General features: G+C 33.8%; 2 protein-coding genes across 2 annotated transcripts; one reads left to right on the top strand and one right to left on the bottom strand.

The window, feature by feature from the left end:
- Positions 1-80: 80 nt before the first annotated feature.
- LOC110876847 lies at positions 81-3,619 on the bottom strand. The gene is made up of 2 exons (XM_022125007.2): positions 3,545-3,619; positions 81-987 (listed from the first exon to the last, which is right to left on the bottom strand). Exons 1-2 carry the CDS (start codon positions 3,617-3,619, stop codon positions 289-291), a joined length of 774 nt encoding a protein of 257 aa, XP_021980699.1. The 3' UTR covers positions 81-288.
- Positions 3,620-10,097: 6,478 nt separating this feature from the next.
- Positions 10,098-13,086, top strand: LOC110879810 (1-deoxy-D-xylulose 5-phosphate reductoisomerase, chloroplastic). Its single transcript, XM_022128341.2, has 12 exons — positions 10,098-10,395; positions 10,534-10,718; positions 10,809-10,895; positions 11,130-11,255; positions 11,345-11,407; positions 11,533-11,682; positions 11,765-11,832; positions 11,937-12,048; positions 12,112-12,216; positions 12,310-12,431; positions 12,540-12,686; positions 12,758-13,086. Exons 1-12 carry the CDS (start codon positions 10,302-10,304, stop codon positions 12,921-12,923), a joined length of 1,425 nt encoding a protein of 474 aa, XP_021984033.1. The 5' UTR covers positions 10,098-10,301; the 3' UTR covers positions 12,924-13,086.
- The last annotated feature ends 10,062 nt before the right edge of the window (positions 13,087-23,148 follow it).

Raw genomic sequence — 23,148 nt, forward strand, 5'->3', positions numbered from 1 at the left:
ATGAAAGATCAAAATCAATAAATGGAAACAAAATATAAATCTATTACAAGCAGAAAAGTGTAACATCAACAGCCTTACGCTTATATATAGTCATTATCACTGACAACTTAGATAAAAATGAAAATAGAAAGCACCACATAATATTGAAATCAGAAGAAGCTGAGTGCTACAGAATAGTTGGTCAAAGTCCTAGCTTAAAGCAAGATTAATAATAATGATTATGAACTTATGAAGATGATGATAGAAGAAAGTCAATAACAACATTTATATCTAGATTAAGGTTGGAACTTAAATACTGATTAAAGACTCATATCTGAAAGCTGGGCTTTGAGACAAAGTTCCTTGAGGTGAAGTGGCATTAGGAGGCCAGTAGGCAAAAGTTGAGCTTTGAGACCAAGTTCCTTGAGATGGAACATTCTGATAGAAATTTTGAGAAGAAGATCTACCCCTTCCCCATGATTTGTGCCCCCTGCCTCTTCCGCGCGAGCGGCCGCGACCACGGTGTCGGTCACTGGAAGAATCTTGACGGTAGTCGCCGCCGGCAGCTTTAGTGGTGGTGATGTTGAGCGTCGTTCCGGCTGTTTTAGCGGCATGGAGGGCTTGTTCTTTCTTGCGGCTTTCAACTAGAACAAGCTGAGATCGAGCAGTGTAGAAGGAGGGAAGCGGGTCTTGGTGCTGAAGTATGGTGGCGATACCCTCGTATTGCTCATTGAGACCTGAAATCAGTTGAAGAACCAAGCTGACATCATCAACCGGAGCGCCTACGTTGGAGAGCTGATCTGCGAGAACCTTAAGAGCCTGACAATAAGCCGAGATGTTAGGATAGTCATCAAGGCGTGTGTTGGAAAAACTATGACGGAGCTGAATGGCACGGGAACTTTTGTTGTCATGGAAGATACTTTCAAGGGTTGTCCAAGCTTCATAAGCAGTGGAATTTGGTTTAAGAATTGTGTGCAGCAGATCGTTAGAAATCGTGCCATATATCCACTAGAGCACAATAGCGTCTAAACGCTCTCAAGATTCTTCGGTGGGCGGTTATATTAGAAACATACACAGTCATAATCAGAATTGTGAGTTATGTGATTTGGAGGTTGCGACTACAAATCAATTGTTCACCTCGTGTTTGGTTGCAACATATCAGCTCATGGTATCGGGTGCCACAGATTTATGCTTTTTCGTTTAATGATTTGTTGAAGTTACATAATTACATAAATTTTTGGGGCTTGGTGGAGCCGGCTAAAAAGCTTTTCATGGTATTATCATTGTGGCGTGTTGGTGTTTGTGGAAAGCTAGAAATGGTAAAAGATTCTCTAATACGATGGTGAAAGTTGAAGACAACATTGTTGAGATGAAATCGCTTGGGTTCTTTTGGTTTAAAAATATAACTAGGCTAAATTCCTTTTCTTGGGCAAATTGGTGTAAATTTATTTTGATGTAGTTGTTGTTTGTTGTTGTTTGTGTAATTTGTCTCGACTTTTAGATGGGACGGTGTTGTAAATGAAAATTGTCTTTCGAAATAAATAAATAAATTAGTTATTTAAAACTATATATAGTGATAAAAGAAACCAATATGTCAAACAAATATGGTACCGGAAAGATACAAGGTCAAATAGGGGCAACGATAAGTAACCACCAATATTATTGAATGAGCCATGGCGTAGCTACTCACAGCTGATTGATTGTATAATAGGAGTAAATTTGTCAAAGTGAGGCTTCTTTTAAATAATTATTAATGTCAAGTTGATATAAAAAATTGTTTTCCACTAACTAGTAAACATTTTGGTTTGGTTTGACGACTTTTAGTAGGTACATCATAGTGCTTAGGTGCTTTATTCATGTTATTAAAATTAAGTTAGAACCAATATTTATTTAGACAAATTACAACATTTTTTTCCTGTCAAATCCGAATTAAAGTCTTGCTAATTAAAATTTTAAATTGTTGTTGAAAGCTTTCTAAATAAAATTTACTAATTCAAATAAATTAAAAAAAAATATAGCATTGTCTGATTTAGTCGTATCATATGTCTCCTTTTATATTCAGTTAATAATAAAACGTTTATTAAATGATCATTACGTTACATAAGATTTAGTTAACAAACATCAAAGCAAACTTTTAAATAGACATTCTAAATTCTTTTCTCGACTTCTATTGTTCTTTTTTTCTTCTTTAAAATATCTAGGACACTCATTTTGAAAATTTGCACCATAAATTGCTGTCTTCCTTTGACTTAAACCAGGGTGCTTTGGTTCAATTTGGTCAGGTAATCTACGAGTCAAATTAATAAGTGAATTTTCATGCACCTTAACATATACCCTTAGATCTATTTTTCAGCACTTATTCTCTCTACCCTATCATTGTTTCCATTCTATGTTTACCATTTAGGGATGATAAGTCAACCTAAAACATTTATGTGGGCATTCGGGTATAAGATTAGTTTTAAAAAATCATACGGGTATTGTATAAGTATGGTATTATGTGATACCGGACCTGATTACACAAAAAACGCGTATGCGTCTGCTTGAATCATACTTGTAAAAAATTCCCATTTATATTCAGTGTTGAAAAAATCAGGATTAATCGCTAGTCGGCCACTGATTTATTTGTATGTAATCAGTGAATTAATCGCTAGTCAAATCTACAACGCTAATCCGTCGGAAATCGACCCTAGTCGACCGGAATTCAGCTTTAGTCGGCTAGAAATAGGCGATTCCAGCAAAATTCCATCATATTCCAACCAAATTCTGGCCAAAACTTAAATTCCGACAATTAATCATGTATACTTAAAAAATTGGTAGAGGATGGGTTAAAACTTGTATACTTCCTAAAACTACATATAAAAATGTGTATATATGTGTATAAAACTAAAAATCACATATAAAATCCCAATTTGATCAATCCCGAATAATCATGACTAATCCTGATTAATCGTTAGTTGGTACCTTACCGGTCAACTAGCATCTAGCGATTCTTACAACCATGTTTATATTTATTTTTTTACCCTTGGTAATAGAATAATTTACTAATTCACTAATTTTTAGCCTCTATATATTAACTTTCGTGTCGTGGGTAATAAAACTATATAAAAATTAAAGTATAGTAAAAAAAAGGTATTTGAGAATCTTAACAAATAATTTTTATAAACTAACGAGTATACTAAATATCCAATGGGTATTGGTCAGAATATAGAACACGATTTAATAATTAAGTTTGAAACCACGATTATCAATGCTAGTCAAATTGTCTTTCGTACCTATCTTTGTTAGGGTGAAGGGGGCACCCCCCTAATTAGGTGAGGGAAATTTTTTTTTAACACAATCATACGTTGTCATGTCATTTCCCCTCTATAACTTCCCTCTTGTCCAAAAACGTACGGGGTGCACCCCTCTTAGGGGAATTGTTTTTTTATTCAAAAAAAAAAAAGAAAAAAAAGAAAATTTTTCATTGGTCCATCAGTTCCCTCTCTCCTCCCTCTCTCCTTCCTTTCTTCGGTGACTCCCCACCGATTTGGCCCCCCGATTTCCCTCCCCTCTTGGTTGGCAGCACCTCACCGCTCGGCAACTTTGGTCCCCGAAGGGAGTCACCGAGGGTGCCCCGCATAGCCTTAGTTTTCTCCCACATTCCTATATCTCTTAAAATACAAAGTTGGTGGTATTTACCACCTAAACCCCTCCAATTTAAAGACTTTTAATTTTAAGTTTTCTACCATTACTTGGTATTTAGGGTGAGAGTTGGCTACAAAGTCTAGTTTTCCTACAAAGTGTAAAAAGTCATAAAACACCACAATGCCAACCATAAAACACACTCAAAACGCACAAATAACAAAGTGAAGATTACTAAAATACCATATTTGTGGGTTTTGTGTTGTGTTTTGGATGATAAGGCTTTGATTATTGAATGACTAACATTAGTGTGTTTTATGTCGATTTTCATGTTGTGTTTTATGTTCATAATTCTACAATAGCGTGTTTGAAGTTTTTATAGACTGTTAGGGTTTGGATATTGTGTTTTAGTGATTTTCACTCAGTTATTTGTGGGTTTCGAGTGTGTTTTACGACTGAAATTGGTGTTTTATGACTTTGTACATTTTGTAGGAAAAATGGACTTTATAGCCGAACCTCACCCTTGTATTTATACACTTTCATTTTTGAAAATTACAATTTTAACTCTAGACTATTGTTCCATTTTACAATTTTTAAAACTTGCATTTTTAACCCATGCATTATTACTTCATTTTACACCCCGTCAACCTTTGACATTTACTTTTTTAACCCAGTTTGAATTCCGACATCACTCTCTCAACTTTTAAACTTTGCGTTTTTTATCCCTTGCACTGTTACTCCATTTTTAATGCCATCACCCCTCAATTTAAAACTTTGTGTTGTTACTCCTTCACTATTACCCCTCAACTTTTAAACTTTGTGTTTTTATCCCTTTGCAGGATTACTCCATTTTTAACGCCACCACCCTCTCAAATTTTAAACGTTACGTTTTTAGTCCTTGCATTATGACTCCATTTTTACCGCCACTACCCTATCAAGTTTTAAAGTTTACGCTTTTACTCTTTGTACTATTACTCCATTTTTACACCTCAACTTTGAAAATTTCATATGATTAATGTATCACATAACATTTAGACTAATACATTAGATGTTTGCAATGCATTCGCGCCGCAACATGCACGGGTGTAATTGCTAATTTAGTCTTGTTTTTCTCGACAAGAGTGCAAACCTCAACAACTTAAATTAATATTTTATAGTTGACAATTTTACATATCAACACGAACAAATTATTGGCTTCTTAAATTACAAATTATATCAACTTGAATTGAATAAATTATTGGTTTCTTAAATTACAAATAATTGGTTTCTTATTTTTTGTTGAGGAAGTTATCGGTTGAAACACATGTGCGTGTTGTAGCTTATACCGAGTCTAAGGTGGTGTTTATTTTTTAAAAAAATCTGCGCAAGCTCTTCTATTTGTGCCGCGCAGACGTTGCCATCAGCAAACTGTTTGTTTTTCCGAAGACGTTTAATTAAAAAACGTATGCGTTAGCTTTTCCTGGTGCAGACTTGGTCTAGCCACTTCTAAGGTCTATAAAGGGTTAAACATCACCACCCACCACCATCGTCCACCACCACTACCCTCCACCATCCATCAACACCACCATCGTCCACCACCCACCACCATCGTCAACCACCAACGTCCAACACCACCACCATCCACCACAACCGTCTGTACACCACCACCAGATTATCTTAGAAGTCTACATACGTTAAAAAACAAACAACCTTCTTCTTGCAGACTGCAAAGGTTTGGTCCACCTCTTCTTATACAGATATCTACATATGTGATCTGCAGACTGCAGACATTTTGCCTCTTAAAAAACAAACAACACCTAAGTGAAGTGAAGGATAATTACAAAAAAAAAAAAAAAAAAAACATGACCAACAAAGCACAATAAACCACATAAAGCATAAATTTGTATTTAAAAAATTGAATAGTAATATTGTAAAAAAAAAAAAAAAAAAAAACGCTTAATGTCTATAATTTGTTCAAGATGAAATGAGGGTTTTTCCCATGTTTATTGGGTTTCCTCCTTAATTGCTGTATGAGCATTATGTATAGTGGAGATAGATATGATCGGGTGGTTTCGCTGTTGACACAAACAATGAAGGTGTTTGGGTTAGCTTATTTGGACAACTTTTTAACTTATAAAAGTTAATAAGTTGTTTTTGAAGTGTTTGACATATTAGGGGAAAAGTTAATAATTCACTCAATTGTGACTTATTAACTTTTTGAAAAAAATCATAAGTTGTTTTGAGAAGCTAAGTCAAACATGCCCAATAAATCAATAATACTTGCAGTAGTTTTTTTTTTTGAACGGCCAACAAAGCATATATATATATATATATATATATATATATATATATTAAACAAGAGGACTAACAACTAGTTAGCCCACTCCACAAAGTTATAGTACAACGCCAAAAGTCATAGCCAATTTTCAACACATACAAAAAGAAGATTGGTAATAGTTGTGACCGGCTGAATTGGGCGGCCAGGGTAATAGTGCCAGGAAGTGTCTGGCACTCCTCTATTGATACAACAACAATTTACATTATTACCATACTTTAAAATTACGATTTTGCCATCAGTTTAAAAATATGTTTTTCTCCCCACATAAAAATAAATTTACGTTTTTGTTTCCAGCTAAATATTTAAATTTTTCCCTCGATTCAAAATTATGATTTTGTCCCGTTTAAATTTACACTTTTGCAATTAGTTTTTTTTTCCTAAAAATTACGATCTTGTCATCAGTTCAAAGTTATGTTTTTACCCCCACTTAAAAATAAATTAACGCTTTTGCTCCCAACTAAAAATTTCAATTTTCTCATCGGATCAAAATTAGGATTTTGCCCCGTTTAAATTTACAGATTTGCCCTTAGATTTTTTCTCACAACTACGTTACGATTTTGCCCTCAACTTAAATTTACATTTTCTCCATCGTTTTTCGTTTGTTTTCCTGGTTAAATTACATTTTTGCCCCCAATGTAAAATTACAATCATGCCGTCAGCTGCCTGGCACTCCCCCCTTAGTCCATTTAATTTACGATTTTATCCCTTAAATAAAATTATGATTTCGACCTCAGTTAAAAATTACGTTTTTCCCATCGTTGTAGTTTTTTTAGCAAAACTATAAAAGTTTTTTGTTTTCATTGCTTAACTCCATTTAATTTTTTTCCCGTGTCAAGGAGATGCCTAACACTCGCTCATTAGTCCTGAAAAATTAAAGTTTTGCCCTGAGCCGAAATTATGATCCTATCATCGTTTTAGTTTTTTTCCTAGCAAAATTATAGTAGTGTTTTTTTAATTTATTGAGAATTATTTGATCATCGCCCCGCAACGCGGGCGGGGCAACTACTAGTTTAATTACATATATTTGCTAACTCAAAATTAGTCCAGTCCTCCCATTTTAGATCCTTCAGACACGAACGACTTTTGACCCATAATAATACTGCAGTAGTGATCCTAATTTGCCTTTAAAAGATTAAAAAAAAAAACAAAAAAACCTGGTGTATATTTCCGATGTTGTTGATGGATGATTTTGTTTTTCCTGATAATGCGCCAAAATTGGAACATGAAGGTATCTTCTCCAAAATATATAAAATATTGAGAGATATGCTCTTAATATGCCCCTCACCCAAACATTTATTTATTATTCTTATAAAAATACATTAGAAAAATCCCATTTGTAGTCGATTACAAAGTTACATTACCAAGATGATTTTCTTATCGACTAATATTTTTATTCCAGGAAAATATTAAAAAGATAACGTTTAAAATGATCATTGCAAACGGGTTTGCGGGAAACATTAAAATAAGTCCTCCATAGCCCTTTAATTTCTTTTTTATTATCATTTACCGTGAGCGAAAGTTTTCTACAACCCTTTTTAATGAGAAAACGATTTAAACTTATACCATAAAAGGTTAATACAAGACAGATTTATACCACTATCAATTTTATGTTTTTTTTTTTTTTTTTTCAAAACTGTTTGTTCTATTAGAAGTCAATTGTGTGTGCTTAATGTAGTGATCCAATGAATTAACTAAACCGCAGTCGTATTAAAGAAGTGCATGCCATCAGCAGTCCTTGTTTCCGGTCTCTACACGTCTCGTCTTTCCTCTATGCGTTCTTTATCGAGTTTAGAAAACTTTAATTTCTACCCTCATCTATGTTGTTTCATTCCAAATACCCCCTTATGTTTTGTAATCCACACTTGCTTTGCTAAACTTGCATAACTTCCCGAACATTTAGTGCGACAACATCTTCTCACCCATGACCAAAGTTATTGAATACATGTCTACAAATAAAATACAAATACACCTAGAGAATAAATACGTATATAAATGGTTGAAATAATAAATGAGTCACCCCAACCAAACATGGACTTGTAAAAAGTCAAAATCAAACTCAAACTTTAAATATAGGGCTCGGAAAAAGTTAAGCTTTCTTGAGTTAAACGAGTAGAGCTCCAATGCAGTCGAGCACTCGAGCTCAATCTTTACTTAATTTATCTACACCCCTAACTTTCAAAAAAACAACATAAGAGACACGTAATTCTCTGATACCTTCAAAATCATTCTCCTCACCATCCGATATGATGTTTTCCCATTGAAGTCTTTCTTATATTCATCTATGATGATGGGATCTTTGACTTCTAATAATTAATTGTTGAATCTACGTTTTCAAACTCTCAAAACCCTAGAAAAGTATTTTTAGACAAATGAATATCGCTAAACATAGTTTTAAAAAACTTATCCAAATAGGTTCATATATATAAGAATAAAAAGAAATGAAAAACAAAGTTTTCTAATTTTATAACTATAATCTTAAAAATATTGTTTTTAAAACTTTTCTTTTGTAAGATTGATCAATTTTTTCCAAAATTCTTACAAGAAAACAGATCGAAACAACTACAAGGACCTATAGTCATTGTTACTGCCTATCATTGCCTAACATCACCATAACATGCTATTGTAATCTATATCTTGTCCCAACCATCCCTTCCTGGCCTTGAATCTTCTTTTTGTCCGACAACAATAAAAGAAATATTATTAGCAAAAAAAAGGCCCTAGCAAGGAGCTAGAGCAAAGTTACACCAACAAAGTACATACAAGAAGTCGTAAGAAAGGGTATCAAACGAACTCCGATTTAACCTCATTTAAGCGGCATTGGAACCGTCTCATCGAACTCTACGATATGAGATTTTAGGTTTTTGCTTTTAGATGTTTAGCTTGTAAATTTTAGAATTTTTATTTACATCATTGTGTCTTTATTATACGCCCCGCTTGCGGCATACGCATATAATATATATATATATATATATATATATATATATATATATATATATATATAGGGGAAGGTTCATTGGGGAACACTTAAAAATTGGGGAACAGCGGGGAACCGGCTCAAACGAACTCCGATTGGACTCATTCCAGCGGCGTTGGAACCGGCTCGTCGAACCCTAACTAAGATCTTTTAACCCTAAACCCTAACTCCTAACTCCTAAACTCTAAACCCTAAAGCTAAAAAAATAAGGCTAAAACCTAAGATAAACCGTACAATCTAAACTATAAACCCTAAAAACTAAACCCTAAAGGCTAAACCCTAAGCTAAACTCTAAAGCTAAACCCTAAAGCTAAACCCTAAACCCTAAAGCTAAACCCTAAACACTAAATCTAAACCCTAAAGCTAAACCCTAAAGCTAAACCCTAAAGAAAAACCCTAAAAGCCAAACCCTAATATATTTAGGGTTTAGGGGTTATGATTTAGGGTTCAGGGTTAAAAGATCCTAGTTAGGGTTCGACGAGCCGGTTCCAACGCAACTGAAATGAGTCCAATCGGAGTTCGTTTGAGTCGGTTCCCCGCTGTTCCCCACTTTTTAAGTGTTCCCCAATGAACCTCACACTATATATATATGTGTGTGTGGGGGGGGGGGGGGGGGCATCGGGGGGCAAAAGTGAAAGTGCACTAATTTTAACGTTATTTTACTAATTTTGTGAAAATAACGTTGAAAGCTGAGGACGGTTAATCATGCATCATGTGGTTGCGTTAATAGCTGAAAGACAAAAGGATACATGCACTAATCGGTCTTTGTCTCGATTGCTGAGTGTTATGTGGCTTGATGCAAAACTACAATCGAGCCGAGGGTCTCACTGGAAGCAGCTTCTCTATTCCTACGGGGTAGAGGTAAGGCTGTCTACATCTTACCCTCCTTAGACCCCACCTTTGCTTTGTTATTGGTGAGATTTACTGAGTATGATGATGATGATGACAACGACGACGTTATTGTGTCTTTTTTATCCATTGTTTTTTTTTTCTTCAAAATTGTGTTATATTTTTGGTATTATGTTATATGTTGCTCAACATTGTATTATATTTTGTTATTTATTGTGTCTTTGTCCCCTTCTTATTTCTAGAAAACTTTTTGTAAATAACTTTACCCAAAATAGTCAATTGCTACAACATTGGCCAACCTCAAGGGACAATAAGTGTAACAATATCCCCTTATAATATCCGCACCAGTCACCACACACCAACGGTCTACCAATCACCATTTCCCTCTTCTTCTACTACTCTTTCCTTTCTTTATCACAACCTTTCTACAACAAAATCCCACATACTCTATCTGCCTAAAAAGATCATTAACTCTTTCAGCATTCTCTTTCTTCTTTATATATTCCCCCCCTTACATCAAGATTTTCTTGAACCTGAAATCTGTTACAAAATCAAAGAAAAATGATGTCTTTGAACACCCTTTCTCCTACAGAAATCAGGGTCAATTCTTTCTTGGACACCACCAAATCAAGTAACCACCTTTTCAAGCTTCAAGGTGCTGTTTTCTTTATTAAAAATTCAAACTTTAATCGAATATCTTGATTGTTTTTGCATCTAATGGACCAAGATTACATAATTTGTTAATGTTCTGTTTCTTTGTTGTTGGGTATGCTTAATTTGTGTATTTTGGTAGGTGGGTTGTCTGTTAAGAGAAATGATTGTAAGGTATCATTCAAAAAGGGGATCCAGTGTTCAGCTGCGGCGGCGCCACCGCCGCCGGCGTGGCCGGGAACGGCTCTTGTTGAGCCGGGGACGAAGAACTGGGATGGGCCTAAGCCCATTTCAATCATTGGATCCACTGGTTCTATTGGTACTCAGGTAAATTTTGAAATTATTTTGTTTATGTTCTTACAATTGTTTGTTTATTTATTTATTTATTTATTTATTTATTTATTTTTGTGTTTGCAGACACTGGACATTGTTGCTGAGAATCCAGATAAATTTAAAGTTGTTGCACTTGCTGCTGGCTCAAATGTCACACTTCTTGCTGAACAGGTGACTAAATTAAATGATGTAACTTTATTATTCCTGCAAGATTAGTTTGACCTAATAATCAATTTAGGGGTATATGCAATAAAAGTGGTTCTGATTTAGGGGTCATTTTGCATGTTAATTTTTTTTAAAGGTTAGCTGATTTTGATTATTCTATTACATGATTACTTTCTAAACACAAATTAAAACACAATTAAAAGTTAAGATATGCTTGAATTTTATCCTTTTTTTTTGCAGATCAAGGCATTTAAACCACAGTTAGTTTCTATCAAGAATGAGTCATTGGTTGCTGAACTCAAAGAAGCTTTGGCTGGTGCCGATTACATGCCCGAGATCATTCCTGGTGATGAAGGTGTTGTTGAGGTCAGTCACTTGTTTCTTATTATTATCAAGCTTATGTTGATTAAAATTCCTTAGAATACTAATAGGAGACTTTTTGGAAATTAATTCAGGTTGCCCGCCACCCGGATTGTGTTACCGTTGTCACAGGAATAGTTGGTTGTGCTGGTCTAAAGGTATATCTTTATATTCACGAGGATTAAATTGCACAATTATGTACTTTTTATTAAATACAAAGTAACATATTTTCGGATTTTTAAAAAAAGATGGTTAATTTACATAAATGTTTTTTTTTTCTTAGCCTACAGTTGCTGCTATTGAAGCAGGGAAAAACATTGCACTAGCTAACAAAGAAACCTTAATTGCTGGCGGTCCTTTTGTTCTCCCTCTTGCACATAAGCATAATGTTAAAATTCTTCCTGCGGATTCTGAGCATTCTGCTATCTTTCAGGTATAAACCGTCAAAAAATACTCGGTATAAGTTTGTTCTTTTTTAACATGTCTTACATAAATGTTATGTTTTTACTTTTTAGTGTATACAAGGCTTCCCTGAAGGTGCTCTAAGGCGTATAATCTTAACCGCATCCGGAGGTGCTTTCAGGTACAGTAAATTACTAAATTTCGTGTTTTAGTATCTAACGAACTTTGTACCACATGTTTGGTTCTCATGTGAATTACGGTTTATGTTTTTGGTTTTGGTTTTAGGGACTGGCCTGTTGAAAAACTAAAAGATGTTAAGGTAGCCGACGCGTTAAAGCATCCAAACTGGAGCATGGGGAAAAAGATCACCGTGGATTCGGCTACACTTTTCAACAAGGTAATCTTGCTCGATGATTAAAACAGTTATATAACTGTAATATGAATGGGGTTCATTTTGCAGGGTCTAGAAGTTATTGAAGCCCATTATCTTTACGGGTCAGATTACGACAATATTGATATCGTTATTCACCCTCAATCTATCATACATTCCATGGTTGAGACACAGGTAAACAGATCTATCTTCATTAACTAGCCACTATCCAACGCTTTTGATAAACCATGTTGACCTGTTTTTTTTGGGGGGGCTGTTAATTTTCAGGATTCATCTGTTCTAGCCCAGTTAGGATGGCCCGATATGCGTTTGCCGATTTTGTATACTTTATCATGGCCCGATAGAGTACCATGCTCCGAGATCACATGGCCCCGTCTTGATCTCTGCAAGTATGTAACATATTTAGACGAATGATTGCAATTTTTTATATTAAATTATTATTTTTTATATATTATATCTAGTATATATATCACTAATAGTTGTGAACCGTGATACAGGCTGGGATCGTTAACATTCAAAGCTCCAGACAATGTGAAATACCCATCGATGGAATTGGCTTATTCTGCTGGTCGAGCTGGTGGCACGATGACCGGAGTACTTAGTGCCGCTAACGAGAAAGCGGTTGAAATGTTCATCGATGAAAAGTAAGTCTAGGTTAAGCACTTTTTGGTTAAAATCAGTGGTAACTAATATGATGGTTTGTTGGTTGTTTTAGGATTAGCTACTTGGATATATTCAAGGTTGTGGAACTAACATGCCAGAAACATCAAGACGAACTGGTGACGGCACCTTCTCTTGAGGAAATCATACATTATGATTTGTGGGCCCGAGAGTATGCCGCCAACCTGAAGCTTTCGGGTGCAACTCCGGCACTTGTATAACAAGGAAGAACATGTTGGGATGAAGGTGTTGGGGGTTGGTTTAGATTGGAATTTCGTGATTCAGTAATCGTATGAATAAATGCATTTTCGCATGTATGGTAGAGTGTTTGAAACTGATATCGGAAATGAGATTCAGGAAATTGTTTATCAATCTTTGTTGGTATATTTTGGCTTGTTTTATTTGGATTTTCACCATGACCATAATCACACAAACCAATATATACAATCTGAACATGTACTTAAGAAAATAGACACCTTCATGACCGCAACAAGTCATTTAAATTGTATGTAAAAGGTGATAGAACAAGGTGTTAAAAATGACTAGATTGTAGTTAGTGATATAAATTGTGTATATATGGAATATTGTTGAGACTTGGTGTGTTCACTCTTGTGATGATTATGTTGTAAGCATATTTGTACCGAATCCTTGACAGTTGATTGTTGTTTAGCACGTCGATAGTTCATCTTAGCATGTAGTTTGTTTTCTTATTATTGTTTTTCTTTCTATGATTTTGTTCGTATATTGTGACCCTTTTTTTTACACCCACTAACTAAAAATCTTGGTTCCACTGCCACTAATATGATAAGTTTAAAGATAATGATGTTTTGAATATTTATAGATTGATTTTATAATCACCTATAAATGATAATAAAAAGATAATGATGTTTTGAATATTTATAGATTAATTTCATAATCACCTATAAATGATAATAATTTTTTATTTAATTTAATCTAAAACTTATAAACCAAATCAAAAGTACATTTAAAAGATTTGCAACGTTATAAATTTAGGCCTCGTAGTATTACTATTGTACTAAGTTCAGTAAAATTCGGCCCAAACTTACAAAATCAAATAATAAAGCAAAACTAGAACCACTACTTTTTTTTCTTTTCCAAGCAACTTCAATTTGGGCCTTAAGCAATCTAAGTATTGTACTAAAAATAAAATTAGTAACACTCGGCCCAAACTAACAAAATCAAATAATAAAACCAAACTAGAACCATTCCTTATGATTTTTTTGAATTTGCAAGATTATCAGCTTAAATTTGGGCCTTAGGTAACCGTAGTATTGTACTAAGATGAGTATAACTCGGCCCAAACTAACAAAATCAACTAGAAGTCTAGAACCATCTATATATGATAAAATTATATTATATATACACTTAAAAGGCTATGTCGGTGGGCCAATCCGACATAGCCAAGTGTAGCCTTTTGATTGGCCACAACAATTTAATGCCTTAACCTTTGATTTTTCTGATTTACGTGTTTAGTCCTTCTATTTTAACTTTCCTAATATACACATTTAGTCCCTCAATTTAATAAATTTTATTCCTCATTAGTTAACTTTGATTATATACATACTTAGTCCATCTACTTTAACTTTGTTTATATACATGTTTACTCACTCTACTTTTATTTTTATCCAGTTAAGTATTTCACGGTTTCGCCTTTTAGAGTTTTCTTTTTCTCCGTAACATGATGAACCAAAGGCAATCCAACTAAACAATATTGTTTCCGCTATCGGTATTATTGGAACCAATATTTTTTTTTTCTTTTAGTATTTCGTTCGTTAGTGTTTTTTATACATAAGCGGACGTTTCGATTCTCCTTTTCCAATGATTTTATGTAATCTCTTTCTTTTTTCTTTCTTTTTTGTGGTTTGTTTTTTACTTATAACATTTAATTTCCAGCATTGACTTTTAAAACCTCTTAACTTTCTAAATACTTTTTAACCAACTTTTACGTCTTTATATTTATTTACGTATCGATATAAACTTAAGTTGATTTATATTTCAACATAATTTTTTTGTCTTTTGTTAAATTGTAGCATTCACACTGATAACCTTTTTACTTTCTAAATACTTTTATGATCGAGTTTTCCAGTCGATATAAGACACATGTCGACATACTTTTGTATCGAATCAAAAATCGGGTTGCCCCGCCGCGAAGCACGGGTGTAATACCCTAGTTAAAATTAAAAGTGAAAAAAATTAAAAGTGAATGAACAGTGATGATTTTTTTTATATTGAATAATACCTTATATTCATTTATTAGACTACGAGGTATGGGGCGAGGGTTAGGGCGTGGGTTGGGTACAAATGCCCAAGTCACCACCCTGGGTGGGCTTGAGTTTCGGTGTGGCCTCTTGGGCGGGAGTTTCATCCGTGGCCGGCTGTCATTGGCTGGGTTGGCTAGGCCATAGCGTTAGGTTTAAATTTTAAAAAACAACCATTTGGCCGAATAATACCTTATATTCATTTATTAGACTATGGGGTATGGGGCGAGGGTTGGGGCGTGGGTTGGGTACAAATGCCCAACTCACCATCCCGGGTGGGCTTGGGTTTCGGTGTGGCCTCTTGGGCGGGAATTTCATCCATGGCCGGCTCTCATTGGCTGGGTTGGCTCCATAGCGGCTAGGTTTAAATTTTAAAAAATAACCGTTTGGCCAAGCCAAACGGTTCACCCAAGTCACTAAAACCCCCCAACTCCACCGTCTGACCACATCGCTACCCCAAACCTTCACTCCACCTACCCGAAACCGTTACCCACACTTGATACCGGCACAACGCGATGAAGGGCCGCCAACCCGGTGAGACCCGTTACTGGCCGAAAGCTTTCGCTAGCTACCGGCACAACGTGGGGAACGACAGACACAATTTAAACGTGTGCCAACACAAGTGGTGCAAGCTACGACCGAAGCTCGACCGTTTTAAAGCCTACTACGATAGCGTCCCGGGCGGTGATATAAGTCACGAAGACCGGATGGCGGTGGCCAACATCCAGTTCCAGGGCAAGGAGCGGAAGCCGTTTGACAAGCTCGCCCTGTTCGAAATCTACCTAACGCTTTAGGCTTTTTTTTTTAATTTTGTAATCCTTTTTTTAGAATTTTGTAATTTTTAGGAACTTTTAATAATAATTTTAGGCTTTTTTTTTTAATTCTGTGTGTATTTTTTATTTTAGGTTTTTTTTAAATTTTTATAAAACTTGCCAACCCACGCGGGCTAGCCAGTCCCGCCATACCGACCCAACACGTCACTTACCAGCGGGGGGCTCGAAATACACGTTTTAACCCATGCCCCAAACCTCCACCCCATCATACTCCACGGTCCAAAACACCAATACCTTTCGCCCAACGCGCGTAATTTACAAACACTAGTTGCCTTAAAAAAAGAATCTAGCCTACTAACCTTGTAAAGATGCCTGTATGGCTAGATCCGAGGCGTACACAAATTCTTAAAAAGGTGTTTATATTTTTATTTAATTTAATAAGAGAACTAATACCTTTCCCATCACTTTGGATGGTTCTGAGCTGTTCAAGTGTAATGTTTCATAACAAATAAATTTTACATGTGTCAAAACGAGTAAGAAAATAATAATTGAAAACTTAAATACATCAAGCTATTGATATCCATTGCAACCATTGAAACTGGTCTGCCAGTAATTCTAATTGTGTATAAAATGGCCAACCCACCCACTAATGTTGCTTTCAATAAGTTGGTATTAGGATTAAATGATTTGGACTGTTTAATATACACACTAGACGTTTTAGATATTTAATTATCAATTATTTTAATCAAATAACCAAAGTAACTTTTATATTAGGTTTTTATTTAAAAAATACATGGGAAACAGGGGCGGACCTAGGTAGAGGGTTGGGCAGACGGGTGCACCTTTTGAAATTTTGGTAAACCCCTTAACTGAACCCTCATAAAATATTTTCTGGGTCCGCCACTGATAGGAAGTTATTACTTTTTATATAAAGTTTATTAAGATGTTCAAAATTTTATGTAGAAGTCCATTTTTATTATAATCTTGGTTGTGTTTCATGCTTGTGTGTCAGAAGTCCATTTTTATTATAATTTTGGTTGTGTTTCATGCTTGTGTGTCATGAAGCGGTCTAGGCTTTTTAAGATGTTAACAAATATTATATACTGAGTGGTAATTTTATATAACCTTGTAAATTATAAAATGTTATTAACCCCTCTATTAATTTGCAAATATAAGTTGTATGTTGGTTTTACTATTCAACTTAAGTCTTTGAAGCCTTTGTACAACAACTATTAGCCACCACACATTATCCTCATGACCATCTTTCTTACCAATTAGAATTCCATCTGTTTCCCAATGAATATATTTTTACAATAACTGAACTTAAATTATTTTACATTTAATTTACACAATAGCTTAACATGTTTATAATAAATTATTTTACATTTAATTTACAGCTTAACATTTTTATAATTTACACTATTTATAAAATATATAAGGAGAACAAAAATCTAATTATATTTAATTTTAAGAGTTATTACAGCTTTTAAAACAAATGCTACAACCATTTAAAACATATTTTTGATTTATTAGCTTTCCATATAGAATTATAAACCCCGACAACTTTTTCATACTAGGTAGATGCCACGCGACATCCGCTATTTTTTTTTTACAACTTTACAAGCTCTATGTACAATTCTTGATTGCATAGACATGATATTTTACTTTTCTTCTCATATAGTTTTAAACACTAACATATCGATATGTAAATAAATGTAAAATTTGTTATAAAAATAATAATTTGAAATCTGAGTGAGTGGACAGGTGAAATGGCAATTCAGCAAATGTGACAAGAAGTTCCCAACTAAAATATTCCTTTTATCTGTTTTGATGTATGGCCATGGCTCATTCCAAAATCTGAAATAAATATTTGTGTCCATATTTATTATTTAATAAAAGACAAAAATAATATTGGTAACTAAATAAAGTGGAAAATATAATTTGTGGAGGATGAGGATGATTTATGATTTACGATTTATTCAAGAGAATAAAGAATGATAATTATTGGTATTATTATTATGGATGCTTTTATATATTAATATTGATAACTTTTGCTTGTTTAGACTTTGTTTGGTGGCGGTTATGCTTTTCTTTTCAGAAAGTGAAGGGTTAAGACCATAACTCGTGTTTCATAGATGTGTATGTCCTTCTAAAGTCAAGTTAGTTTACAATATCTTCTTAACAATCATTGTAAACATGACTTTAATATGAAACACATTGACCTTTTAACTACATAAAATAATAAACCTTGTAACACAATAAAACCAAATGGATACTTTTGATTAAATTTTTCTATCTTGTTTTTTTTATATAAGTTAGGTCATAGAAAACATATAGTTATTCTATTGCCCCAATGAAATCACATCACAACCATACATATAGAAAAATGTGTTCAGTTGCATTCACATAAACACTATTTACAATATCAGGATATACCATTGCAACATTCTTATTTTATCTACGTTACGTTGTAAATTCCGTTCAAGTCCAGGTTTCTTTCCTTTTTGAGTAAAGTCCAATTTGTGACTTTGTAGTTATGGATGACATCGTGATGAGTCCTTACTTCTTAAATCTTGCATCCTGAGCCCATGTGATTTACTTTTTGTTACACTCCGAGTCCCACCCAATCATGTCGTCAGTTTAATGCAGCGAAAGGACTAATATGTCTTTATGCTCCCTTGCAATATGCGTCCCTGTGCTTTACATTTTTTTTATTTTCCTCTGTTCCTATGCTTTACATTTTTTTTCCTCTATATAATATGCATATTATGAAAACCATTAGAATTATAAAATCATAAACTAGGTTTTGCATCACTTAACATCACTACCCACATATTTTACCATCACTTACCAACCACATGATGTTCTTATGACCAAAGTAAAACCTACCAAATCAAATCACAAGGAAACGGATCTGCAATGACTTTGTTGTTACGGTATTGATCTAACTAATCTGAACCTACATCCATATGAACAAGTAACTAACTACTTAACTAGGAAATAAATGAGCAGATTAAGGAAAACAAAATGCAATGTTGTTATGGTACTGATCTAACTAATCTAAACTTGTATGCATATGACCAAGTAACTAACTAGTTAACCACTAAACTAATGTGCAGGTTAAGGGAAAAATGCAATGTGCAAATTTAGAAAAAAATCAAATGTGCATATTACATTCAACTTTATGTTTTCATTCATTGTCTGTTTAAACATATATAACAAATTGATCAACAATCCTGATCAACTATAAAACATCACCAACAAAAAACCTACATCACCAAAAACCCTAATCAACAAGATACCCTTAACAACAAAATATCTTGATCAATAAAAACCTAGATAATCAAACCTACTTGATCCTATCTTCTTCCTTATCTCCCCATTCAAACCGAAATCGAAGTTCATGTGGTTCCAGAACAACTTCATGACCACCCTCAAGTGCAATCAGAATTGTCTCAAGGTACCATTGACCTTAATTCATGGCTATAAATGTTCAACTTAGTTGTATCATGTTCAATTTTCAAGATAACTACACTAATCAAAGAGTAATCATCAACAAGTAGTTATTACATGTCAGACAATGTGTTTCCATTGTCGCCTGGACTTAAAAAGATATGATCGAAGGTGGGGTCGTCGTCAATGGGTTCGGGATGTGGGGTCGGATGTGGGTTTGGAGGTAGGTTGCTCGGAGATAGAGACGATGGGTAGGTGAGTGACTGAGTGGAAAGAAACGGGAAAGATTAAGTGAAGGTGAAACAACATGGGTGCAAATGGTTGGGATTGAGAAGGTTAAATGAGGTAGGGTTTTGCTTGAGGATCAAAAGACGAAAATGCCCCCCATTTTGTTAAGTCAGTAACAAACTAAACTATTGTTGTGACTGGTGGGACTTAAAGTTAACAAAAAGTAAACTACATGGGCTCAGGTGCGAGATTTAAGAAGTAAGGACTCATCTTAGTGCCCCCATAAACCACATGGACACAAACTGCACTTTACTGTTTCTTTTATAGTTCTTTTTTCCTTTCACAACCCTTAAATTACGATGTTTTATAAATTTCAGGATTTGTAGTATCACAAGCTTATTTTATCAGTGTTTTGATGTGATTTTTCCACTGGGTGCATACAAATGAATAGATCATCAAAAGCGAGCTTTATAAATTTAACATCTATGCCGAAGTGTAGTACATTTTTAGGCATATAGAAAAAAAATATCAAACAAGATTTTACATCCTTATCAATTTCTTTTTACAATAACATACTTCAGTTTTATATTTTTCATTCTTTAGTAATTAATACTAGATGTAACCATTATACATTTTTTTTCTATGTACTTCTGTAGTTAAATAATAATAATAATAATAAGAACAATAATAATAATAATAATAATAATAATTTCTCCTATATTAATATATAAATTTGCTCTCCTTCGTTTTTGCATTTACATTTTGTTTTGCTTAACAATCCAGTAACAAAACGCGAGTCCTAAATACTAGTAATATAAGTTTTCCATTTATAACAAATCATTTATATAAGTAATAATAATGTAACTAAAAACTTATCTTGTTATTAAATAGATTCAAATAGAAAGGTTATAATGCATAGCAAAAATGATATTAGATGGATTTGATCGGTCATCTTTCCAAACTGCAACACACGAATATGTGGCTCCCAACACTAATGTGACAAGTATTTAATAATAAATTTCATTATTGCTAAAAGAATCAAATACATTGTTTGAAATAGAATACAACAAATTGAAACAAATGAATTACATTACAACAAGTATTTAAAGTTTAAAATGCGTTTCTAGACACCCTACTAAGTTTCTGCATCATCAACATCATCACAAACCTGCAATATGTTTTAAAGTATAGTTCAATACAAAAGTATTGGTGAGTATACAAGTTTGGTGTACTAGCATATAAGTATAAAATGAACAATCAACATGGCAAACCTAGTTATCAAGATTAACGTATAAACCGACATGTGAACAAACAAGTCAAACCAAAGTTTAACGCAAGTATGACTGATTTCCTTAACATAACCCAACGTTCATAGGCGGTGCGTTACTCCTATAGCGCTATACATGTTAATGGTAGGCTCGTACGAAGTTAATGACAAGTTTATCACAAAACGAACAAACCAAGAAAATACGAATCAAACATAACATATTAGTAAGCATGTATTGGATTGTTTGAATGTATGATTGCATAAAAGTATGCATGTTGATTGTGTTTTTGTATATGTAAACATGTTGCACCAAAAAAGTGTAAAAACGGTAAAAAAAGGCATCGAGTATACTCACGGTTTGCGAAAAAATTTCCACTTAGAGAGTTTGACGAGTCTTGAGTTGTTGGAACACCGAAGTTACCAATTTTGGTTCTTGAACTTTTTGCCCAAAGTTGAAAATCTTGGAGATTTAAGAGAGTTTGGAAGTAATTTAGAGTTGGTGCATGTGTTTGGAAGGTGTTAGAGTTGGTATTTATAAGAGGGTTAAGTGGTTGTGGTTTAAATGAAGATGGTTGGGGTTTAAATGAATGTGGTTGAGAGTTAGAAGAGGTATTAAATGAGTTGGTTGGAGGTTAGAATGTGGGTTTGGAGTATTAAATGAGTTGGTTGGAGGTTGGAACATTAAAAAAGTGGTCGGGGAGATGAAAATTTTCATTTTTAGTTCTTGCACTTATATTGTTGGTTATTTTATGTTATAACTTGTATTATTTACATAAAATTAAGTATAAATCATGTATATAAGTGTTACTCAAGTAAAAATGTATAAATAAGTATTTGAATGCATAAAGAGTCCTAAAACAAGTATTTGTTCGTGAAACAAGTATGTGTTTACAAGAATGATGAGCAAGTATCAAGTATGTGAATAAGTCGAATGTAAAACAAGTACGAATAATCAAGGTATAGTCCGTTTAAAATGCTCAAGTTTTATTACGATCAACGTTTCGAATTACGAAGCTGGAAGTGAAATACGAATACGATACGGATATAAGTTCCCAAAAATAGGGATATAAATAATCTTTCTAAATAAGGAAGGTTTCAAAAGCGAGACGTTACATGTGAAAATAATATTATAGGGGTGCGTATAGAACCAGCCTTTATTTTTGCGATTGAACAGTTGAGTTTTGAACTTGTTGGTCAATGATTTTTTCCTTAATGCAAGTTCTTTTGTTGCTCGGATATTTATTAACTCTACTTAGGTTGTTTTTTTTAGTCACATAATAAAACACAACACAATAAAAAATAATTAGTAAAAACATATCTTCATTAAAATGAATAAAAGTGAAACCCTATCAAAGAATGGGTTTGTTTTAATGAAGTACACGTTTTTTACCTTTAAATTTGTCAAAAATTCATTTAAACTTGAAGCTAATTTGGATTTTGGGAGAGTAAGAAAGGCTTAAACAAGATTTTATAAACAAACTAGGAAAGGCTTAAACAAGATTTTAAAAACGTATTAGGATAAACCGATGACCCAAAAAAAAAAAAGACACGACAATAACATCATCTTCTTTAAAAAGTAACCTAAACAAAAGGTCCCGTAAAGAAAATAAAGGAAAGGAAAATTACAAGCAATAGAACCTAATCAAATGATTCATAAGATGTCGTTAACAAAATGATTCATAAGGCCATGGGGTGTACCTTAACATCTAGGGTGTTAACGATGACATGACATGTTAAACGGCATTGCAAACTACTCCCTTCTTGTGTTAAGGGGTGTTAAAGGGATTATATGTTAACATGATGTTAAGAAATTGACTTAATTTGTTTTCCTTTTTTACACCCAAACCATTAAAAGTTTTTACACTCAAACCATTAAAAGAATAAAGTTAATGTGATTAAACCATTTCCTTGATGTGAGGTAAAGTAATATTGAGAAAAGTAAGTGATGTGGCACATAGGTGGTGTTAAAAAGAGTTAAAGTATACCCCAAGACCTAAGATAATGTTAACCACATCAATCATTTACCATTTTAATTCAATCACACAACAACAAAATTGTTCGAAAAACTACGCATAAATTGACTTCCAATGATACATATAGTTATAAAAAATATGGACACGCTTAACAATTGACTGCGTTCTCACCATGTCTGTCCGTGTTTGGAAACCTCTGCTGTTGGTGGTGAAGAAGGTCCCAAGGTGAAGAAGATCAAAAAAGCTAAAAAGTCTAAGGGTGAAAGTTCCAAACCCTCTGATAACTGACATTTATTCGTAGCTTTCTTAGCAAACATTTTATGTTTTGTAATGTTTTAAACAATGTTTAGGTTTTGGGGACCCTTAAGGTTCCTATGGTTGGTTGGTTGGGCCTATATGGCCGTTGAACACTAGTTTTATTTGCAAGTCACTAGGGCTTGCTTTAACTGTCTTATGAAGGTCTTTTATGGCCT

Source organism: Helianthus annuus, chromosome 9 (genome assembly GCF_002127325.2).
Source record: "Helianthus annuus cultivar XRQ/B chromosome 9, HanXRQr2.0-SUNRISE, whole genome shotgun sequence".
NCBI lineage: Eukaryota > Viridiplantae > Streptophyta > Magnoliopsida > Asterales > Asteraceae > Helianthus > Helianthus annuus.